We start from the raw sequence: 23909 nt of genomic DNA, 5'->3' as shown, positions 1-23909 counted from the left end.
CCAACACAGGCAAATAAACAAGTGACATTGCATCTCTAGAGCCTATCCCTGGCTGCCGTCCAGGCAAAAAAACACGCCAAAATCCCCCTCCAGATGACTCCGACGGCCACGAAATCCTCCTCTGGACAGCGTCACAAGATGGTGCCAAGCGAGAAGCCACACCAAAATGACGGCGCGAAGAAAAAAAATAGCGCAGGGGGAGGATATGCGCAAGCGGAGTAGCGTATAACTTTACGCGGTTTGGGTGAGTTTTTTCAAGTGCTAAAAGATTGGGAGGATGGATTAGAAGTTGTTGGAGAGTTTTTTTTAATCTTACTTAAAAATAGGATTGAGAAGGCTTTTAGGATACTCTTTTTTTAGAATTACACAGTACAACGTAGACGTCCATACATGCATGCACACTCACTCCCTATGAATATACGTATGTAAACCCTACCCCTATGAGCACCTCCGAATGACTGAGCCGGCAGATATCGAGATTTACGAAGTCACCACAGGCGCCTCGCTATCGACGGGACGTCGCCTACCACTGAAAGCATAGCGCCGTTAAATCCTGTAATAAATTTAGAAAAATACGAGCATCCGTACTAAGTCAAGGACTTAGAACCCAAGTAGACAAGTTTCACTAAAAAAAATTTAAACAACTGATCTATGATCAATTTATTTTAGGATACTCTTGGAGATGCTCTTAGTTTTTTTTTATTGGTATTAGAAAACATGGGCTAATTATTAGCTCCGGTCCAAACACCCCTTTCACATTCGTTAGCCATCGGTGGCGTCGAATTTTCTTTTGCACAGACCACATCAGCGCGCGACGAATCAATGCACATCTACCATTTCGCCGTGTTGCCGTATCATCGATCGGACCACTAGCTATCAACTACGATATTGATTATTAATGTGGACGGCCGGGCCCAGACGACGATCCCCGCGAAAGCTACGTGATCGGGCGAGGCGAGCGAGGTCCGATGAAGGCAGCAGCCAGCAGGGCAGCGCGTCCTGCACCTGCATGCACCGCCTTTCCAATGCGAGGCCGAGGCCTAGAGGACGAATCCTCGAATGCCTCTGCGTGCGACTCGCACATCACATGGACGGATCATCGATCAGGAAGGGAAACCCATCTCCCCTCTACTTCCCAATTCCCATCCACGTTGGCCATCGTCTGGACTGAAGTGAGAGGTGCCATCGACATCGAAGGTAGGATTCAGAACCCTTCAGGAAAAACACGTACTTACTACTACGTTTTTTTTTTTGGAGGGGAAACGCACTACTACTATGTGGATGCCCACAGAGGAGATCAAGTTAGCATCGTTCGAAATCTGGAAAAACACCGAGACATGATCGACAAGGAACTTCATGCGCCGTTATTCCGCCCAACGTCCAGCGGCCCAGGCACCACCTGTCCTTTCACCTCGTTTCTCCCATGGGCTTGCAAGCCATCTCTTCAATGCCATAGCATATGCAGATCCTCAACAGTAAGTACCCGTCAGTGACGGCCACCTCCTCCGCCATCCAAGATCCAGGGGTTGCCTGCTTTGGAGAGTCAGATTCCGTCCTCTTCCAGTGAATCATTGAGGCCAATCAGGCAGAACGCTAGCGTGCCCATTCTGTTCCTCACTGACGTGGCGGTCGTGCCTTGGATTTCATGTCAATTTCTTAAGCAACAATCATTTTCGCTTCCTAGTTTTCTCCAAGCAAGTGGGTTTCTGGATTTACAAGTTCCGATGTGTTATCAGTTCGTGTTTCAATGTGTATTTTCATCTCTGGAACAATTGTACTCCCCACTGGGAGCAAAAAAAATGTGTGCCTGGAGATTGAACAAGAGAAAGAATGGACTATCGTTCTCTTCAAATCATCCAAGCGGGCGGCCAAAAAGTGAGAATTCTCAAAATCATGTTCGTTTTGCCAATAAAATTATTCAATATCCACTCAAAGTCAGGTTTCCACTTTCAACCACTATCTTTTGGCGCATTCACTAGCCAAATTGATCCTTCGGTTGGTTTTAGAGGTCGTTGGATCTTTGATTCTCGTCCTTCTTCCTGCTCTCCGGCGAGATCTGACCTCCGGGCCTCCGGGGAGATCCATCTGCTACGCCAATCATCAAGCCGATCATCATGGCGGGTTCCCTTGATTAGAGCCTTTATCCAAATTCAAATTCAAACTCTTTGGACTGGGCCGCGACGTGTTCTGCTATTTTTTATTGGGCCACAGTTACACTTCCTACAGATCCAAAGTGCGGTGTGCCTACGTTTCAACTGTGGGCATATGAATAAACGTAGGACCGTTCGCTTGAGGAATTTTAGAGAAATCTGGATGAATCTGGAGTAATTTGTGAGAGAAAAACACTATTTCGGATGAAAAAAGAAGCGGATCAAGCCGGGTTTAAGGGCACGCGAACGGGGCCTAAAGCCCAAACCAAGCTAATCTGGAGGCCGAAAATCCTGCTCCCAACGTTCTCGAAGATCCCCTCGGGAAACATGTCCTCCCCCTAGAACAAGCGCCTCGGTTCCCACGCCGGAGTTACAGACCCTTCACCTCCCCTAATTGGTGAACAGTTGCAGCAAGATCATCCAATAGGTCCGCAGCCCTCAGAAAACCCCAATCCTGCTGCTGCCACTGGGAGCGACGACGACTCCATGGCAAACTTCCCGGTTAACCTCAACCCTTTCCTCGTCGCCGATCTTGTGATGGAGCATGGCTGGAACCGCACAGCGCGCGGTAGAGTAGCACTTGGAGGCGAAACGCCGTGTGACCACGAAGACTATGCCATCGTTACCATCAAGCATATGCCGAAGGAGGAAGATCAACTCCACCCAACTCTGAACTTCGTCATCCAGTTCCTCGAGGATGTTCAAAGGGTGCGTATCCTCCCTGCTCACATCTCACTGCTTGGGCTTGGGTTGATCAGATTGCACTCAATTGCCTAGCGCGATCATCTCTGGTTCACAACAGTCCGTACAACCTTGGTCAAGGTCATGCTAGTTTATGCCTTGATGGAGGTGGAAGACGACTCGCGGGGACAATATGGTCTACTCACCGCCCTTTCTCTCTTCCGAACCACAAAAATGAATATTTTAATTAATAGTGCGGTGTCCAGCAGTACATGACCACAATTCCATAATGGTACTGAACATATTTTAGATTTTGTGGTGTCTATCGAGTCCAAACAGACCTGAGCCCACCCGTCCAAAGAACAGAAGAAAAATAAGGCCCATTACCAAAAGGTATACCTCCCGGGCCAAAAGATTAGTTTCATTTCCCTCCGAAACAGAGATCCGCATTTGATTTTTCTCTCCTGACCTAGTGACCTCTCGAGATTTCCCATCTCCGGTAAGCCGCGCGCGCAGCTCGAGCAAGAACAATCCCCAATCCCAAATCCTAAAGATTCCATTCCACACCCCTCTAGATCCCGTTGTTTCACTGCCCACCATGGCCTCGCCTGGCACGGACGACGACATCGGCGACGAGCACCTGTTCGACAGCGTCCGCTTCTTGCTGGTCGGATTCAACAGCGATGACGCGTCCCAGGTGCGTGCGTGGCACCCCGCGCCTCGTCCTCGCATTTTGCTTTCGTAGCCCCAGTTTGGCTGCGGGACGCGACGATCTGGCTGATAAAGTTCCGACGGCGTCCGTCGTTCCGTGTGCAGTACCGGTCGGAGATGGTGCGGCGCGGCGGCGCCGACGCCGGGCCGTCGGGCAATGGGTGCACACACGTGGTCGTGGGGAACCGCATCTACGTGAGTTTGGTTTGCAAATTGGTTCCTCTGTGTCTTGGCAAGCTTGGGTGGGGGACGGGGCTCTGATTTAATTCTTCTTCGCAGGATGACCCGACGTGCGTGGCCGCGCGGGCGCAAGGGAAGAAGGTCGTCAACGGGCTGTGGGTGGAGGACAGCTTGGATCACGGGGTGCTTGCTGATGCTGATAGGGTCAGCTTTTGCTGCTAATTGCTCGGGCACTTGTGCTCCCGTTTCTTCATCAGAGCCACGGTTTAGTTTTGTGACCAATTGTGTTCAGCATTTTCCAGGTTATGTATTGGCCGATGAGACATTTGAAGGGAATACCGGGTGCTCAATCATTGCTTATATGCTTGACGGTTACCAAAAAAGCTATCGCGAAGACACGATGGTAGCACCCTCCCAGTTTTATCAATATGGTTATGATTGTAACCATTTCAAATAATAGGATATATCCACATCCAAAGTTTATACAGTTTGACTGCACAGAAACAGAACTAAAAAATGCCACCTTTTTGGAACCGGAAGGAGTAGACACAAAACGTTACTTGCATTTTTTTTTACATTCTGCATTCAAATAAGAAACTAATGTGGTGTGTTCACGCAGAAGCTCTTGGGTACTGTAGTTGTGCTTGGGACTTTATTCTCCTATAATGTTTTGACGCAGAGAAGGGCGTTTTTGGTGCAAGCAGTAGAGTCTTACTGCCTGTGACTGGAAGGTCCCGGGTTCAAGTCGCGGTCTCCTCGCATTGCACAGGCGAGGGTAAGGCTTGCCACTAACACCCTTCCCCAGACCCCGCACAGAGCGGGAGCTCTCTGCACTGGGTACGCCCTTTAATGTTTTGATGCAGAAAATGGTTTCCTTGATGGGAGCACGGTTCTCAAAACCTTTAATAGCAAATGCGGTCACTCATCTTATTTGTTATAAATTCGAAGGTGTGTTGTTTCTTTTATCAGTCAAACCGTGCAATACATATAGATATTATGCTGAATTTTGTTATAACAAGCATTTCACCTGTTGCTCTTTCCTCTCATGTAGTTTCTGTACTTGTCTACCAAACCTAGGCCTAACATTTGTGTGTGTTTGTGTGTGTGTGGTGGTGGTGGTGGGTGGGTGGGTGGGGGAGGGGGGGGGGGGTGTTACGGGGGTATGCGTTGGCCACCCACGCCCAAATCCAAAGCTAAGGTTAAGCTGATAGGGAAAGGGGGGGATTGACTTATATACTTCAACATAGGCGACCAAGAAAATGTAGAAACAGATTGTCCCAGTTTCAGGAACCAATGGTGCTCAGCCGCTCACAAATATCAAGAGAAGCAGCTGAGCTATGGATAAAAAATGGACAAATGGATAATCTGTGGGTATACCCATACCCTAATTGGTAGATCGATTTATACCCATGCCCTCCCCATTGCACATGGGTATGTATCTGGGGACTGGGTACAAATATCCAACGGCAGGACTAAACAAAGCTATCCTTGTATTGGTTTCATCTACTTTAATGTGAGATGCACAATGCTCTTTCTAATAAATGATTCTAAACATTAGTTAAGAGTCTTGTATCTAATTAGTAATGGAGCTATGTTTCTAAGTTTGTCCATAATGTACATTTATAGCTCATCATTTGTGTTTTTGGTTGTAGAATTCATTGGTTCCATAACAGTTTGGACCTTTCTCCTGTTTAATTTTTATGTGAAACATACAAAGGTTTAACCTTATGAACCATGTTTTGTATTTTTGTGATACTGGAGGAAATTTGTAACTTATGTCCAGATGTTATTTGATGTTAGAAAGCATCCAAAAAAACTTCAGCGAAGTAATCCAACAACATAATCATTATGTCTATGAGATGTCTGTTTTTGGTCATTTATTTCTTTGACTATGCGTATACCATGATACTAGATAGTTTTGTTATGTGCGGTTGAATTTCATACCTTGATTTTCCATATAATGCTAGGTGACAAGTATGAGGTTGCGAAAAAGGTGAACATCAAACTTGTTAATCACCGGTGGTTAGAAGACTGGTATTTCCAAAACCACCTTTCCTGATTTAATAGAAAGCCAATATGTTAATCGGACTGCTTATGTTTTGATTCACCCTCTTCATTATTTCAGCTTAAAGGCATGTAAAATTCTCCCAGTCAGTGATTATAGCAAAAGGTAAGTATAATTGCAGTACTTGTTCTCTGTTTTCTCTTTGAATTTCCTGGTATTTTTTTAAAATCCCAGTAAGATCTGGTCCCGTCCCGGTATAACAATTTAATAGAATGCATTGAAAACTAATTCCACAGTGGTTGGGAGCTAGAGTTAATGGATGCACAAGCCATTGACTCTGAACATGAAGCAGAAGCATCAGATCCAAGGTTATTGAACAATAGGCCCAGTGTCAGGTGCGTTTTTCAACTGAAAAATTACGAGGAAACTTTTACCAAGCCTGTCGATTTATCAAAGTGACCATCTATCATTCACAGTGGTAACAGAGAGGTAGTGGCAGGAAGGAATTTGAACACTCCTGTTCATATCATAAGTACAGAAGATGCAAACACCAAGACACTTGATATTAGAGGCTAAAGCAGTGCCAACTCTATGGTTGCAGTTTTTGCTAAGGTTGATGTCTTTGCACCCATTCAAAGTCCTTCTGTTCATATCATGAATATAGAAGATGCAGACAGCAAGACACATGATATTACAGGCCAAGACAGTCCTGACTCTCGTTTATTGGCAAGTTCTGCTAAAGCTGATATACTTGCACCCATTCAATCTTCTGGTGAAAAGAGAGATATAGTAAGGAACACGAATAGCCCGAATCTGCAGGAAGTTAAAGAAAAATATGTTGGTGCAAGGACTCAGGACCTTGCAAGTGGTGTTCTAGGTCCTCCAAGCACAAGCAAAATGACTGTTTTTAGAAATCATCATGTAGATACCTTAAATGGGACCCTGGGTATTCTAAAAGGCCATACAGATCATGTTTCTGGAAAATATTCTGCCAGTCATGATCAAACCGATGTTGCTGAAGTCTTATTGACCAGCCCTTTGAGAGGAAATCAGTCTGTGGATGAGCTTGATTCATCAAAAGTTTGACAGATGGCAACATCAGAAGAAGGATGGACCCTCAGATATTCATATCGCAGCAGCTGATCAGTTAAATGCTGATGCCAAGCTCAACAATCATGAGTCCAATCCAAAACCTGGCGGTGATTCCATGTCCAACAACATCAAGAACACAAGTAATGATAAAAAGGCCTCTCGGAAGTCATTTTTACAGGAAGGGCATTCAGTTAACCATATGGCATCACCTCAGAGGGCTGAAGAAAGCACACTGAGAGGTTACCCCAATATTTCTACATTAGAAACGGGACACCAAAAGGTTGTTGAACATGCTGATGTTCAGAGCATTGAAGGCAATGAAAACACTAAGAGTGAGGATGGACTAGATGGTGCATATGCTCAGAAAAGGAAGAGCTTAGTCTCCCCAGCTAGCTTAAATTTGCAAAAGAAAGATCTGGTGTCAGAAACTGGTCCTTTAGATTCTGCATTTGTGAGTAGACTGAGTGATGCATCTGAAACAGCAAATGTTTCATCTGAAAGGATAAATCTAGTTGAAGCTAATGCTGTTAATTTGGGAAAGCAACACTCTAGCTTTTCTACAAGCAGACAAACAAGATCTATGAAGACTTCTCTCAAGCATGGTGGTCCCATCAGTGGAATCAAGCTTCCTGAATATTCATCAAGTGATAAGAACGTAAAATCTTTACGGAAAGCAAGAATGTCATTCAAAGCAACGGCAGAAAGTAAATGCACCATGAGTTCTTCAGCCACTGTTCAAGATGGAAAAACAAGTGCAGGCTTTCAGTTTCAGAATAAGGATGGGGAAAGTACACAAACTAGTGGTAATGCATTGAATGAGATAGGAAATGCCTGCACAAAGGATCAGGCACATGAAAAATCTGTACACAGTTCAAGTAATTCACAAGTTGTGCCCTCTTATGGAAATGCTGGCAACAGGATAGCCGATCCAGTCAAAGTGAATGGTAATGAAGTGGCAGTGGCATCAAATTCTGAACTTGAGAAGGTGGTGTCTGATGCCACTGTGAAAGAAAGCACAAAACAATTTCAAGACACTTCTAGGAATGTCCAGGTTGAAACGAGTTATTCAAAGAAAGCACCAGCTACTATAAGAAGGAATGCTGGTGTCAAGAGGCATCGGAGTGCTAATATTGAGTCTGAAGGGTCAGTTATCAACTGTGATAAGAAAGTTGTTCCTGAATCCTCGCTTGCCAAAGTGATTCATCATGAGCATGTTGATCCAGTCTCTAAAAATGGCTACAGCGCAGCATGTGCAGCTGAACTCAAAACAAATCCTCCAAAGAAAGCACCGATTTGTAGTGTGACAGAGACTGTTGCAAAGAGGACACGGAGTGCTTGCACCAAGATAGATGATGCACGGGTAGGTTCTAGTTTGGAGTTCAGTAAAGTGATGTCTCAAGAAAATATCAAGATAACCCCCCCAAAAAATCTTGATACTGAAAATGCTGATGAACAACAAAGAAATTCACCTAAGAAAATACCAAATTCCAGAGTACGGAATAGAGCTGCGAAGAGGTCATGGAAATCTGACACCAACATGAGCAACGATACATTAATGGTCAAAACTGAGACAGTGGCTGCTGGTTCATTGTTTGATGACTGGTTTCCCTCAGGCAATGTTGAAGATGAAGATTGGCCTAAAAAGATTTCTAGTCATGGAAATGTTAATGACTGTGAAACACTTTCTCCCAAGACCGTATCAAATGCCAGAATTAGGAATGCAGCTGCCAAGAGGAAAATAAAAACTGTAGAAGACAAGTCTGGTGGCAAGTTTGGCAAAATTGGTAGTGCCATTACATCTGAAACAAAAGCTTTTTCATCAAAGAGAACCGAAGGGATTTCATGCAATATCAACAAAGTAACTGCTAATCCAGACTCCGAGAAGTCCAATAAGGATGTGAGGAGAGAGGTATCTGGACTGTTTTGCCAAGATTCTTGCACGATAGACAAGCAAGGACCATACAATTCTAAGTTGAGAAGCACCAAAAGAAATAAAGCTCTGACTTCAGCTCTTGAAAAGGAGAACAGACTAGGCTGTAGTGATCTCAACTCTAAACCAAATAGAACTGGCAGTTTGTGTTCCATATCTGATGCAAAATCAATGAATGAAAGCACACTTGTGCTCAGTAAGCACCAAAGGGGAAAAAAGAAGTGAATCTGGAGCCTTGATCATGAGTGAACCTGCATTATTTATTTTAAGTGGAAATCGTCAGCAGAGAAGGGATTGTCGCTCAATACTTAGACGCTTGAAAGGACGAGTTTGTAGGGATTCACATCATTGGTCATACCAAGCAACACATTTCATCGCTCCAGACCCTCTGAGGAGAACCGAGAAGTTCTTTGCAGCTGCTGCAGCAGGCAGGTTAGGACTATGATGTAGGTTACTAAGAGTTTACAAACTTTCTTGTTTCAAAAAAAGACTTTACAAACTTTACATCTTAAAGTACTTATTAACATTAATTATATGACCATTTATCAGTGAAAGATATGGATGTGGATATGGCTTACTTGAACATATTAACTTTATTTGCTAGTTTATTATATCAAAATTTTATCGTACTTTGAGATTGTGTGGCAAAGTTGTCTTTTCACAAAACCTGAATGCTCACAGCTTCTTTCTCCAATTGGGTGGATACTCAAGAGAGAGTACTTGACCTCGTGCATTGAGGCTGGCAAGTTCGTGGATGAAGAACCATTTGAATGGTTTGGTACAGGCTTTAATGATGGAGAGACAATCAGCTTTGACGCTCCCAGAAAATGGCGAAATATAAGGCAGCAGATGGGTCATGGTGCCTTCTACGGAATGCAGATCGTTGTCTATGGACAGCTCATATCACCAACTGTGGTAATAATTCTTTGCTTATAGTCAACTCATTTGACAACAACCTTGTGACACTAAGGTGCCTGAGGAAACTAGGGTCGTCGCACTATAGGTCAATCGCCTATTATCTTATATACTTTGGGGTTTGACTTTGTTTCGCATTTTCTAAATCTAGAGTTTCTCTTCTTGGCAGGACACAATAAAGCGTGCAGTAAAAGCGGGTGATGGTGTCATTTTAGCAACATCGCCGCCATACACTCGATTCCTAGACTCCGGGGTTGACTTCGCCGTAGTATCAGAGACCATACCAAGAGCAGACGCATGGGTTCAGGAGTTCATCGGTCACGGTATTCCCTGTGTCAGCGCGGATTATCTGGTTGAGTACGTCTGCAAGCCTGGCCAGCCCCTCGACCGGCATGTTCTCTTCAAGACGAAGCACGTGGCCAGCAAGTCCCTTGAGAAACTCATGAAGAACCAGCAAGAGATGGCCACGGTTAAGTCAGAAGTGTCGGAGGACGACGAGGACGATCCAGAGGACCTAAGTTGCTCGGTGTGCGGCCACAAGGACCGGGGAGACGTGATGCTGATCTGTGGCGACGAGGACGGTGAGATCGGTTGTGGGATCGGTATGCACATCGATTGCTGCGACCCTCCGCTGGACGCTGTCCCCGATGACGACTGGCTGTGCCCCAAGTGCGCCGTACCCAAATCCAAGACGAAGCGTACTACTAGAGGCACTGAACGCAAGGCTAGAGGAGGATCCAGGCGAAGGTGGTCTTTCTATGTACCGTGGATTAATCGCACACCCTTCGTTTATTTATTATTGAACAGAATAATGCACTAATAATTGGAGACATTGTGTGTTTTCGGAAATGCTGGCTCAGCATTTCTTTCGTCATGAATTCATGCTTCTGCTGTCTGTTCTCATTTTGTAAGGCTTTTATACGGAGCGTTTCTGTCTGTTTTCGTTGTGTAAGGCTTTCTCCAGAAGTCCAGACAGACGACTGCATGCATGTGCGTTGGGCCGAGAACACCTGAACAGCCAGTACAAACTTGTGGGCTGGGCGCTAGCTTGGACCTCTGGCCTGGGCCACTTTGACTCTATCCTTTTAAACTTTTTTTTTTCTGAAAAGGGACATTCCATTATATTATTATTTATTAAAAAATATATAAATCTGGAAGAGAACCAGAGCAGTGCCAATACGGCGGCGACACGTCTGCGCTACGCGGCGGGGGGCACTGTGGCGTCAGGCGTGTCCGGTGTCCCTGCACTACACAGGCTGCAGATGCAGAGGGCCGGGAACCCGGGACGCAGTTCGTCACACGGTCTCATGATTACCGCTCTCCTCGCTTTCAACAGCCTTGGCCTTTTCATCCGAATCCGGGCGCGCCATCATGAGACCGCACGAGCACAAGCGCACGCCGCTCGCCCGATTCGGGAAACCCTCCCCGTCCAATCCGCCTCCCCGATGGAGCCGGGCACAACGACTTGGCTTTGGAAGCAAGCGAAGGAAGAACGGAGCAGCCGCGAGACGATCGTCGACGTCGATCCCAACAAAGGGAAGCGGGCAGGTGGTTTGGCACCAAAGCGATGGACCGGCTGCACTGCATTCTTCCCACCGATGCGGCAGTTGGGCACCACACCAGGCTTTCTTTCTTGTTTCTTCCGGGCGCCGCGACCGCGAGCCATCGTCTCCATCTGGTCTGGTCTGCCGATCGATCATCCTCACCCTCATCCCTTGGCTCGGCCGCACTCAAAGCGGCTGCCCAGGAAAGCCGGTGCAGCCATCAGTGGACTCTCCCCCCGCCGGTCCGCCCGGCGCATGTGACGACGCGAAGGAACGCCACGGATAAAAAAGATGGTGCGATCCTTCCCTTCCATTTGCAGTTTGCACTCCATTCCCACTCGCTGCTCTGCTCTCATCCCGGTTATTGAAGAGGAGGCAGAAAAGGGGGGCAGTAAAGATGGTTCTGGCCCGGAGCGCAGGCATGCGCGCCCGCCCGCTGGAACAGCCCAACGGAACAGAGCAGCAGGCAATAATAATTTTGGCACAACTTGGTGCTGAGCCCAGGCCGGGCCGGGAACGGAATTTGCATCGACCTGTCGGTTTTCGTTCCGCCACGCCCCCCCCCCCACACCACACACACACAAAAAAAAAAAAAAAACTGGTTCCTGCATTCAGACATTCACTCGTTTTCCTATCCAGTTTTCCTGGTTTGCCGGCCGAAAACGGTACGGAAATATCCCGTACCGAACCGCATCGTTTTCTATGTTTAATTCGATCGAATTCGTATTTTCGGACAAATTCGAATTCGGTTCAAAATTCAGAACACCAAATTCAAAATCGGAACGAAAACGGTATAGACATTTTTTCGACCGTTTTCTACTTTTCTACTTTTAATTCGAAATATCCCGAATTCGAAATTCGGTTTCGAAATTCGGTTTAAACCAAATTTGGCACACTAGAAGTTTAATCTTAGAAAAATTGTATCTTTTTCATACGATCTCGGATGAAGATGATTTCTATATGAAAATTATAGCTCTCGACAAGATCTACAACTTTCTAGTTTTCAATTTTTTCATTTGAGGTCCTTAAGATGTTTAAAAATTTAAACAAAGTTTCAACACTATATTAAATTGCGTACAAGCGCTTGTTGCCTAGAAAAATAATACCTTCCTTACATGGTGTCGAATGGAGATACTTTTTAAAAAAGTTGTAGGACTTTTTAATTATTATTCACTTGTTAATTATTATGCACTTGGTCCAACAGGTCAATATTTCGTATACCGACCGTTTTCGATATAATTCCGCTCGAATTAGTTTGTTTTCGAAATCCTCGATATTCCGTAAGTTCGTATTCGTTTTTGTGTCCGGCTTTACCACTTTCGCTTTCGTTTTCGTATTCAAATGTAAAAGTAGAAAATGGTCGAGAGGTTTTCCGACCGTTTCCGACCGTCGCTAGGTGAGGGCCATCCGCCTGCATACGGGAGCATGTGCAAGGTCGTCTTCCTTCCCTGTGCGGCATGGAGCAAATCAGGGCCATCGCCGTGGGCTTGGGCCGCCATGGCCCATGTTTAACGAACCTCTAGTTCACTTCACTCACTGTGGAAATGGGCATGGAACCATATTTTGTAACGCGTCATCTCGAAACATTATAGTCCGTTGCTCCTATATTATTGTTAGTATAGCATTATTAACCAATAATATTCTTTGTCACGAGCGACCTATGATAACAAGACTGTTGGACAGTGGCAGTCACGCCGCTGTCATGTGCGACCAAAAGCTCTGAACAGGAAAAGAAAAGAAAAACAGCCTCATCGTCAGTGTAACAGGCAAGGGAAAGGCATCAAGGCAAGTACTGTACAGGCTATAAATCCCTTGCTGTCATGGCGCCCATGTGCTGCCTCCTGACTCCTGAGAGCTCCTCCCTCCCTCCCTCCAGCCACCACTACAAGCCGCTGCCTCCCGCTGGAACGGAGTGGAATCCGATGCGTGCGTCACAATCATAGTATGATGGGTCTCCTCAGTTGAATGAGGCCTCGTTCTCCACCCTTGTTGCTGTCCCGAGTGCTCGAGGTGGTGCGGCCGTAGACTCGAACGTCGGCTTGACGAGGTCGCAGACGGTGTTGTTGGCTCCCGGCTTGGCGTGGCGGCGAGCCTCAGCGGTGCAGGAGGCCAAGGCCGAGGTCGATGGGGACGCGGAGACGCCAACGCCCAGAGCAATGAGCCCCGGCTCGCATCCCCTCAACTGGCAATCGTGCGACACGGTGAGCACGAACACGAGAAGGCATCGCGCTGCTGTCCACGTTGCTGATACCGGCGACATCGCGCAATTGCCGAAGAGCATGTTAACTGCTTCACGCTGCCTTGCACCGACGCGGCCGCTGCCGAGCATCGCATCATGCCCAACTACGCTGCCACTACCGGCCTGGATGGCCCTCCACAGGCGCAGCTGCCAGCTTATGGCAGAACCATCTAATCTAATGTCTCCCAGGAGCACTTGTCTTCTATTAGACACTAAGTACCCAAGAAAGGACACTAAACTACGCAGTTCCGTCGAGTACACCCTAAGGGAGAACTCGAAAATCTATATTTTTCCATCAGGATCATAAATGAGAGAATAAAGCTTACAACATTCTTAAGTCATTTCTTACGTCACTTTATTACAGTACCAGAATATTACCTCAATTTATTATAACAGCGGAATATAACAATGTTATCAGAGTTACAGAGGAAGCAGGATTAATTTAAGGACATGGTGGAGCATTAACATAGTGGACATTTTTATACAAAAGTTGCTAGCAGATTTTACATTTTTTCTTATAAAAACCTTTCGTAAGGATTATAAATTAACACTACGTTCGTAGCGTGAAAGGAATCCTCTCTGAGCCCACCAGGACGTTTTCACATAAGGGTCAGCTCTATGTATCCTTTGATCACCTGCAACAGGGAGAATAAAACCCTGAATACCTGATTGTACTCAGCAAGACTTATCCGACAGGAAAAAAATAAAAGAGATATGGAAGGCTATCTGGCTTATGGGTTATTGCATCTACGGAAGCATTACTAAACATGTGTGCTTATATTCAACTTCATTAGCAGTCATCATTAGTTCATTAACTAACCATTCTATGTAAGCGTCTATGCTACTTTCAAGTAGGTGGTAAGCAATCAGAACCATTCTATCATCTTTTATATTCCAGTTCTCACTACGACGCTAGACCATAGCCAAGTCGGTAGCATCTCACAGAAACAGCGATTCGCGAACCAATGTATCTCAGCTGGGTACCCCAAAACACACGCCCCGTTTGTACCCCAGGCACAAACAAGACCAACCCATTTCACTCCTATCACGGGGTCCAGGTCCCCGTCCAAACTTGGACTCCAAGCCCCCACACTTGAGACCCGGTCTCAGTATGAAGCTTAGACCTCCACCTTTCCCCTCCATCAATCAGTCGGTCCAGAAAGAGCCGGAACCCACGACAAGAGTGTAACGAGTCTTCCCGCTCTCATAAGCAAGTATGTGCTCAGCATAATAAGTCTATGAGCTGACTACCATCCATAGCAATAGACGGTCCTCGATCAATACAGGCGTAACAAGTACAATCCGAGCCTCGCTAACCAAGACCAGATCCAAAGTACCATTTCGCCCGGTCTCCAATTATCATTCATATATATTCTAGGTGATAGTAATATAATAACATAATAATATCTTTCCTATCTCTCGCGAGTGACAGGTAATCACTCGACTTCTACCAGATTCTATAGCATAGCAATCTACACGATCCTGACATACTAGTAGGACTCATAGGATAAGGATATATATATATGCAAGTGGTTTTCATTTAACTCCTTAAAACTTAATGCACAAACATAAGATAAAGTGTAGAATAATATGTGTTATGCACCGAGGCTTGCCTGGGTAAGATATAATCAAAAGTTAACATTCCATCATAGTGACACAATCATCAAGGCATCATCTTTTTTGCTACTTCAGTCAACTCCATGATCCATCGTTATTCCTATTATGATATACGTGAATGCAATGCAGAGATGTAAATAATCAATAGAAATTGAAACTCTTAGAAATACGATTACGCCTCGCAAGCTGACGAGATAGCTCTAATAACTAATGTGCTAGGCTACGTATCCAGATCACCAAGTAATGCTTTGTCTTCAGAAAAATGTTTTAGTTCTAAAATCCCAAGGTGTTTCGGTATTTTATTGATTAAACATATATTTTTGAACTAGGGTTCATTTAGCTACCTTAGCAAACTAATTATTATGGAGCTACAAAAATTATAGTGAGCACCTAATAATATGAGGAATTTACTTTGAAACTTTCAGAGCAAACACTATCACCAATTTATCACAACAATTCATATAAGTTTATATCTTACAATATTAAACATCTTAAATTAATTAGATAACTCCTAAAAAATTATAATACTATGTGAACAAAATATACTCGCAGATAGATCATGATTTTAGGAACCTAACAAAATAAGTTTCATAATTTTTGAACATCTATCTCATTTTATATTAATTATCAAAGTTTAGCTCAGAAATAAAAATAAAAAGCTATTTCTATTTTTCCTGAAAAAGATAACCGAATCCGGCCCAACGTGGACCACGCAAGGCGCGGCCCACGCGTGGATGCGGCCCACGGCAAGGAGGTCGTGTGCGCACTGGCATATTAGCAAAAGTGTCTCTGGACTCTGAACAAAACAACCCACAGTCCACGTTACTATTCCTAAAGACAGCACCTATGTAAAAAGACCCTTGCACTCTCTCCTCTTTACAACATTGTGGCCTTGCCTCCCCCACGCGCTCTAGCGTGACGAGCGGTGGCACAGGCGACAGCGCCGGCCACCCGGGACCCATGCTAACCTAGCTAAGAGGCCGAATCTCACCAAGGGGTCGGTGCGAGGCGATGGGTGGCGGTTGCATGAGCCGGGACGTCATAGAAGGACCTATCCATGACGATAGGCACCCTATAGCAATGGCGACGATATTCTATTGAGCCACACAACAACAAGGCTATAGGGGTAGCGGGTGAGGAACGACAACTCACTAGTGATCTAACCGAGGTGTCGGCTTGGCCGGAGATGACCCGAGCAAGGCTGGTCATGTGCGCGCTATGAGGTGAATGATGAATCACAAACGCACAGTCATGTCAGCGGCGAGAAGGTGGTACTAGAGCTGCGACTAGCATGCGCACGGCGTAGAGGTGCTCAAGGCGGAGCTATTGGTGCAGCCAATTCGACGCGGGACTAAGTGGAGAGGACTGGCCATGGCGCGGGCGGTGACGGATCTTAACGGCGCGGTGGCGGGGCGAAGCTCTAAAATTGAGGCTCGGCTGAGGCACAATTAAAGCGGGGTGGGGACGGCTAGAGAGGGGACGTGAGGGCGGAGCGGTGGGCGCAACAAATTAATGGAAGGCGTCCTCTCGTGTCTAGACGCTATGGCTCGATGCAGCAGCAGCGGCAGTAGAGAGGCAGACAGGGAGAAGTGAGCGGACAGGAGGTGGTGGGGACTCGGTCAGAGGCTCAGCATGTGCGTGCTTGGCGGGACACGATTGGCACGACTAGGGCGGCCCACGGCCAAGCGCTAGCCAACGGCCACGTGCTCACTGTCGACGTGGCCCAGGCACCGCAGTGCCATAAATGGCAAGGCGACGGCGACACGGTCTTGTGCGCGTAGCGTCAAGGCGGGCCCTCGGCGCAACACAGCGGTAGGCGCGTAGCGTGGCGATGCGAAGGTAGCGGTAGCGGTGTTGACACGGGGCGGGCGTGGAGGCAGCGGCAGTCGTGGTGGTAGGGGCGGTCGGGTGCAGAGCGGACCGGCAGCCTAGCGGTGCGGCCAGAGCGGCCAAGCCATGGCAAGGCCATGGCGACCATGGCCAGCCGGTGCGCGGCCACGCGCGCGCGCACGACACAACCGTGCAGCGACGCGGGTCGGCCACGCGCACGGCGCCAGACAGCACAAAGCTGTGACGTGCCTGAATTTTAAAGTGAAGCAAAAGCTGCTGATTAACTAGACTAAGGTTCAACCAGTTTCACTTACCTAAAGCCAACCATACCTACTATCTAGCAGAGCAATCGCCATGACCCGAGAGCAACTAGATAAGTCGCTAAAAGTGTGCCAACATAGACTCGTCACTGAAGTACCGGTTCACGAACAGAGCACCACAACACGGTTACAATGTGTTCTAAGGAGGTTTGGGCAATTTTTACGAGAGCAACGTGACATCCAACACAACTTCGACATATGCCATGCTCAAGCACTCACTTTGATGCAATCAACACTACCAAAATATGCAGCTAGTGTTTAAATATTTTTGTTAGAAATTAAATGTCAAAATAGCATTGTCTTACTATTTTTACGTACTTAGAAAAGTTAAGGATTTTAGTTGGGGCTAAGTAACCATTAACTCTTTTATCGTAATTTTTAATATATCTAAACCTTATTAACTTCAACCAACAAATACTTCATGCAATAGTCCATACCTTATACTAACCCATAGGAGCAAAATATTTAAGCACCATTTAACTATTTTGCTCAATCTAATTTACCAAAAATGGTATTTTAACAATAGTTTAAGTGTTTGCTAACTTAACGAAAAGAGCTTATCTTAACGTCAAATTGGATTTTTGAGCTCCCAAGAGCACTAGTTAACACTATTTATTTTGATTTTTCTAAACCACAAAAGTGAGTCACATAAATTTTGTTTATCATTTCATGTGCGTAATAAATTTTTAAAACTCAAAAACTTGTTTGGCTAATTTCTCTCGGACATAAATCTCGGTGCTAAGCAAGCTTGTAACACCAGGGGTGTTACACTAGCTGTGCCTGAGGCGGTCATCGTCTTGCACGCGTCCCGGTAAAGCTTGATGCAGCCACCGTCTCGCGCGCCTGGTGGAGACCACCCATGCGTCACGGATGCCGCCTCCCCACGCCCTCCTCCACTGCGGCTCCTCGGTGCAGCTCAAGCGGCTGAAGCCCCTGTACCTGATGCTCCGGCCACGCGCGGTGTACCTGGTGGACTTCGCGTGCTTCCGCACCAAACCCAACTGCCGCGTCCCGTTCGCGATGTTCTTGGAGCACTCCTGCGTGTGGCCGGGCTTCGACGAGCGCAGTGTCCAGTTCATGACGTGGCTGCTAGAGGGGTCTGGGCTCGGGGAGGAGACGTGTCTGCCATACGTGCAGCACTACATCCCGCCGTCGCGTGACCTTGAGTCCTCCCACACCGAGGCCGAGCTCGTCATCTTCTCCGCCATCGACGACCTGCTCGCCAAGACCGGCCGCCGCGAGCGTGCTCTGGTGGGAGCTCCGCCCTAGCCGCCACGGGTGCGCGTGGAGGGTAGCTCTGCCCCGATGCGGCCACGAGTGAGCAAGCTCCACCCTGGCATCGGCGTGGCACGAGGCTGGCGCGCGGCAAGGAGGAAGGTGGAGCCGGTCGTTGATAGTTTGGCCCCACTAGACAGAGAGATAAAGAAGCAAGAGGATAGGACAAGAGAAGTGTATTTTGGATGTTTGCACTGACTGGGCCCATATGTTAGGGCTGCCAAACGGTAAAAAACGAAAAGAATACAGACAGAATGGCTTGTAGATCAAAGAAGTTCAGAACGATAGCACTCGTGGAAGCTTAACTTTTTTAATGACTTGTGCGTAATTGTAAACTTTTTTAATGGCACACGGATAAAAGCCTCTAAATATATCCAGTGTGAAGAATTAAAGTACCCTACCGTTATGGCCGTACTATTATGCTTGTGTGAGTAGAAGCAGCGTCCAAGACTGCCGTTTCTTCACGTTTGTCCCATTTTGCTACTACTACATATAGCATGTACTATTAGATCACATAAATCAGGTCTATACTAATTCGACGACCCGGACTCTAACATGGGCTAACAGTTTAATAGATGCAAGTATTCAAGTATATGTATAAAATTAGAGTTTATGAACTTTGGGCATGTTTGGTTTATGTATAAATTTACATGCAACACATCTCTTTTTTTTTGTGTGTGTATGTTTAGTTCCGACACCTAGACATTTGTCCCAAATATCATGTAGTCATTTTGATGCCAAACTTTATCACAAATATAGCATCAAATTGTTGGCCACACTTTGTCGTACCTTGGTTGTGACAAAGTTAGGCATCAACCAAACTAGTACACATGAACTCATGCTCCCGTGCGAGCTAAAATCTTAGAACGCATAACTACCAAATGTTAATATTTGATAGCTACCACTAATGAAAAATAATTATATTAATCTACACTTTTTTCTTTGTTCATTTTCTAACACATTATGTATACAGATACTCTAATATATACACTTTTAATGAATTGTTCTATTTTTCATCTAGATCCATTTATTTTTCCTATTGCATGGCACTTTTGTGGATCTTTAATATGTATTTTGTTGAAATTATGGTGGCTCTTGTTGTGACCTATGTTTCGTAACATCATGAATCTATATTATAAGTTCATGATGTCATGCTTATTGCATATTTTATTAAATATTCTTTTGTATTTTATTTAAAATAACTATTTTAGATTGTAGACTCCACTCCTAAATACTATGATGACATAAACGTTCATTGAAATCTACCACAGTCAAGATTGGTGGTAGAGCTTGAAGTGAGTTCTAGAATGTGATGGTGATAGGCAAGATATTAATAATTAAACCTCATAATCACTATTTACAATAAATGAATATCAAAGTTTATGAAGGTAGACTACTTCGGTATGTATGAAAATGGACAAAAACAGACAAGAAAACCCCTTAACTATGTTTGTTTCTATATTTGATTACCGAAAACGAGATCAGGACCAGGATAGCCGGGAACGTAAATGAACAAATATGGATGGGAACTTGAAAATTTAAGCTAAGTCTTGGCATTAGTTAGTGTACCTAATTGACATGTTAGGAGCCTTGCTTTACTGCCTCACGAGCTTATTGACACCCTTAGGAGGACTTTCCAAATTGTTGAACTAATATTTATTGTAAATACCTAATGTTTTATATGATCATATGTACATGATATTGTTATATTATAAAAAAAAGAGTTCTTACAGAATGGATATGTCAAACCTTTTGGTTAAAATGTATAAAATTATCTAAAATAAACAATTTATATCGGCTTAAATTTGGAAGCAGTAGAGAACCGGTCGCTTCCTCCATTTGGTATCGGGTAAATTAAATCAATCGTGTCATCGTGTGGCTAGCCTCCCTGATGATAATAAAAATGCTACATGGCGTGCAAGCGGGTCAGCATAACGGAATAACCTCTACGCCACATGCATGTATCATGTGTAAATTAAAAGAAGATGAGGCCGGGGCCCGGGGGACAAAGTGTTGGAGTCATATGCTCTTTGTGATGAGGGAGCCAATGCAAGACGACTGCATGCATCTGCATTGTTCAGATCAGATGCTGTTCACATGAGTTCCATCATACCATTGGTTGACACACACAACGCTCCCTTCACATGATCGATCGGCTCAAAAACACTTCACTACGGCTGTCCGTCCCCTCCACTCTTTAGTGCCCATGCTTTCCATCAATGCACGGCGCGCTCTATAGCTGTGTTACCGGTAACCGTAGTCCCTCGTTTGTCCACCGGCGTTGCCGATCACACGCTATGGTTAGAGGTAGAAGAAGAAAGAAAGAACAGAGCGTACACACAGCACAACCATCAGCGTTGGCCGGAGCTCTGCAAAGGAGATAGTAAAACTAAACTCGCTCACTTTACTGAGTTACAGTGGGAAGTTATATATACAACTCTACCCATCTAATCCTACTAGATGGATATGTCAGGTTGCCACGCTGCTACAGTGACTAGATATGACAGCAGGGCTGACTTTGGCGTCTGCCCCTGCTGTGGCTATAGTGCAGTAGGTGAGCCTTTCAGCGTCTGCCCCTGCAACGGCTACAGTGCAGCAGCACGGGAGCCCTTTTGACGCCTGCCCCTGCCGCACCGTACAGAGGAGAGCAGCAGATTACTTAACAATTCTTCTCCTAACCCTGCTGCTAACCCAAGAACCTCCAACATGCCTATCATCTTCTTCAGCTCCGTGAACCGAAGATGGCTGAGCGGCTTGGTGAGGACGTTCGTGAGTTGCCGACCAATTTTGACGAACTCAATGACGATCTGCCCTCCATCGACACAGTCCCTGAGGAAGTGGAACTTGACGTCGATATGCTTGCTCCAGTCGTGGAGAACCGGATTCTTCGCGAAGGCAATGGCGGGCTGGTTGCCCACCATTAGTGCTGGTGGGTGAGCTTCCACACTGGTCAGCTCGGCCAGCAGCCAGCGCAGCCACACAGCTTGGCACGTTGCTGTGGCCGTCGTCACATACTCTGCCTCGCACGTGGACAGCACCACCACCTTCTGTTTCAGCGATAGCCATAAGATTAGAGCCAACCCGAGGAAGACGAGCACGTTAGAGGTGCTCCGCCGTCCATCGATGTCCTCGCCATGTCTACATCGCTAAACACATTGAGCTGAAGCCCACTTCTGCCGGTCTTAGGGAAGACGATACCCTGATTCACCGCCCCCTTGACGTAGCGCAGCAGCCACTTTACCGTAGCCTAGTGATCCTCTCGGGGATCCTCTATGAAACGGCTGACATAGCCCACGACAAACACAATGTTCGGCCTCATGTGGACTAGATAGCGTAGGCCGCCGATGATGCTCCGGTAGAGTATTGTATCTACCTTCGCCGCGGTACTGGCCTTCATCAGCTTCAGCCGTTCCTCCATCGGAGTCTCGCACGGCTTGCACTCAGCCATGCCGCTCTGCTCCAATAACTTCAAGGCGTATGCACTCTGACCGAGCGTGAGCGCTTCCTTCCCCTATCTCACCTCGATGCCGAGGTAGTAGGAGAGCGCGCCGAGATCGCTCATTCGAAAATGAGTTGCCATCTCACGCTTGAAGTTGTTGATGTCCTCCACACGCACGCCGGTGATGATCAAGTCAACCACATACACGCCGACAACGATCTCGGTTGCGCACCACGTGAACCCAAGCAAGCCCAGCGTGACGTCAAGCTTGGCGTTCCACGCTTGTGGGGCTTGTCGCGACCTGTTGAGCGCGTTGCACAGTTGGAGCACCCTGTGCTCCACTCCCTTGAAGGCAAAACCCGGAGGCTGCATGACAAAGATCGTCTCTGCTAGCTCGCTGTTGAAGAAGGCCAATTTTACATCCAGGTGATGGACGCGCTAGTCTTTCGCTGCTGCTAAAGCCAGCAATAGTCGGATAGACTCCATGCACGCTATCGGCGCAAAGACTTCCTCGAAGTCAATGCCCTTGCGCTGGACAAAGCCTCGGACGACGAGGCATGCCTTGTGCTTAACAATGGCGCCGCGCTCATCCCGTTTGACCTTGTACACCCACTTCAGGCCAATCAGATGGCATCCTGGAGGTGGATCAATGAGCTCCCAAGTCTCGTTTTTCTCGATCGCCTTCATTTCCTGCAGCATCGTCCGTCGCCAATTTGCATCGCGCTCGCCCAATGCGAATGTGGGTGGTTCCTCTGCACTGACGAGAAACAGCTCTGGGTCATTGAGCAGCCGCTCCGCTAGGCCTGAGGACCCTATGACGCCGATGATGTCGTCCAGCCTGTGGAACCGTAGCTCCTCACCATCGTGGAAGGCATCCACGAACTTAGTGATGTGGCTTGGAGGTGAGGCGAACTTGATCGGTGTCGATGGAGTACCCTGTTCCACCAAAGTGGTCGGCACAACACCTGAAGTGCTCGGCACCCCGGCTACAGTGCTTGGCACTACTCCTGGACCGCTCGTCACCACACCTGGAGTGGTCGGCACCACTGCAGGAGTGCTCGGCACCAGTCTTAGAGTGGTCGGTACCACTGCAAGACCTCTCGGCTCTGCTACGGGAGCGTTCGACGGCCGTCCTTGAGTGGTCGGCATCACTGTAGGACCGCTTGGCACCACTCTTGGAGTGCTCAGCACTCCTCCCAGAGTACTCGGCACCGCCCCAGGAGAGCTCGGCTATGTTGCTGGAGTGGTCGGCACCTCCTCTCCAACATCTCCACCACCGTGGATGACCAAGTGCTCAACGACGAAGGTGCTGGTGAAGCCGTCAGCTTCCCTTGTGCCTGGACTGTCCCAGTCCCAGGCCACCATCTCGTCGAACACGACGCCACGCGAGACAACCACCTTGCCTCCACGTGGGTCATAGAGCCGGTACGCCTTGGTACCTTTCTCGTAGCCCAGGAGTACCATAGGTGTGCTCCTGTCCTTCAGCTTGGTGAGGACTAGCTTCGTCTTCTTGACGTGGCCGATTCAACCGAATGTCCAGAGGAAGGACACGCTGAAAGGACCTAGGATGCCGCCTAGAGGGGGGTGAATAGGCGTTTCTGAAAATTAACACCTTTAAATACGGAAACAATTAGAAAGAGGGAGTTTCCAAAATGGAAACTCCAAATCAAGAGTACTACCACCCCTCACAAGTTAGCCACAAAGTAAACAAGGTATAAAGAATATATCTAGAAGCTACAACCCTGCAACACCAAGTTAGAACAGAGAATAAATATTTTCAGTGGAGGCAGGAAATACCGGACGTGTCCGGTATGAATACCGGACGTGTCCGGTATACACGATTTCTGCAGATCAGCCCCGAACTTGCTCCTTTCGATTTCTATCTTCAAACCAAACTGCAGGCACCTAATGGAGATGACAATATACACAGAGAACCTGCAGCACAGCTAGAGCAACACAAATATCAAATGAAATGCGAATT

General features: G+C 46.7%; 1 protein-coding gene and 1 pseudogene across 1 annotated transcript; both read left to right on the top strand.

Annotated features, from left to right (window-relative positions):
• Window positions 1-3018: 3018 nt before the first annotated feature.
• On the top strand, window positions 3019-10532 carry LOC136532818 (BRCT domain-containing protein At4g02110-like; annotated as a pseudogene).
• Window positions 10533-18084: 7552 nt separating this feature from the next.
• On the top strand, window positions 18085-18483 carry LOC136537253 (3-ketoacyl-CoA synthase 6-like). The gene has a single exon (XM_066529291.1). The coding sequence runs from the start codon at window positions 18085-18087 to the stop codon at window positions 18481-18483; it is 399 nt and encodes a 132-aa protein (XP_066385388.1).
• The last annotated feature ends 5426 nt before the right edge of the window (window positions 18484-23909 follow it).

The sequence above is a fragment of the Miscanthus floridulus genome, chromosome 2 (genome assembly GCF_019320115.1).
Source record: "Miscanthus floridulus cultivar M001 chromosome 2, ASM1932011v1, whole genome shotgun sequence".
Classification (NCBI taxonomy): Eukaryota; Viridiplantae; Streptophyta; class Magnoliopsida; order Poales; family Poaceae; genus Miscanthus; species Miscanthus floridulus.
Note: the sequence above shows the minus strand (reverse complement) of the source record. Positions and strands in the feature narration are given on the sequence as shown.

What these genes read in the sequence shown, in the direction of transcription:
- LOC136537253 (XM_066529291.1), top strand. Translation starts at nt 18,085, where the DNA reads ATGCCGCCTCCCCACGCCCTCCTCCACTGCGGCTCCTCGGTGCAGCTC.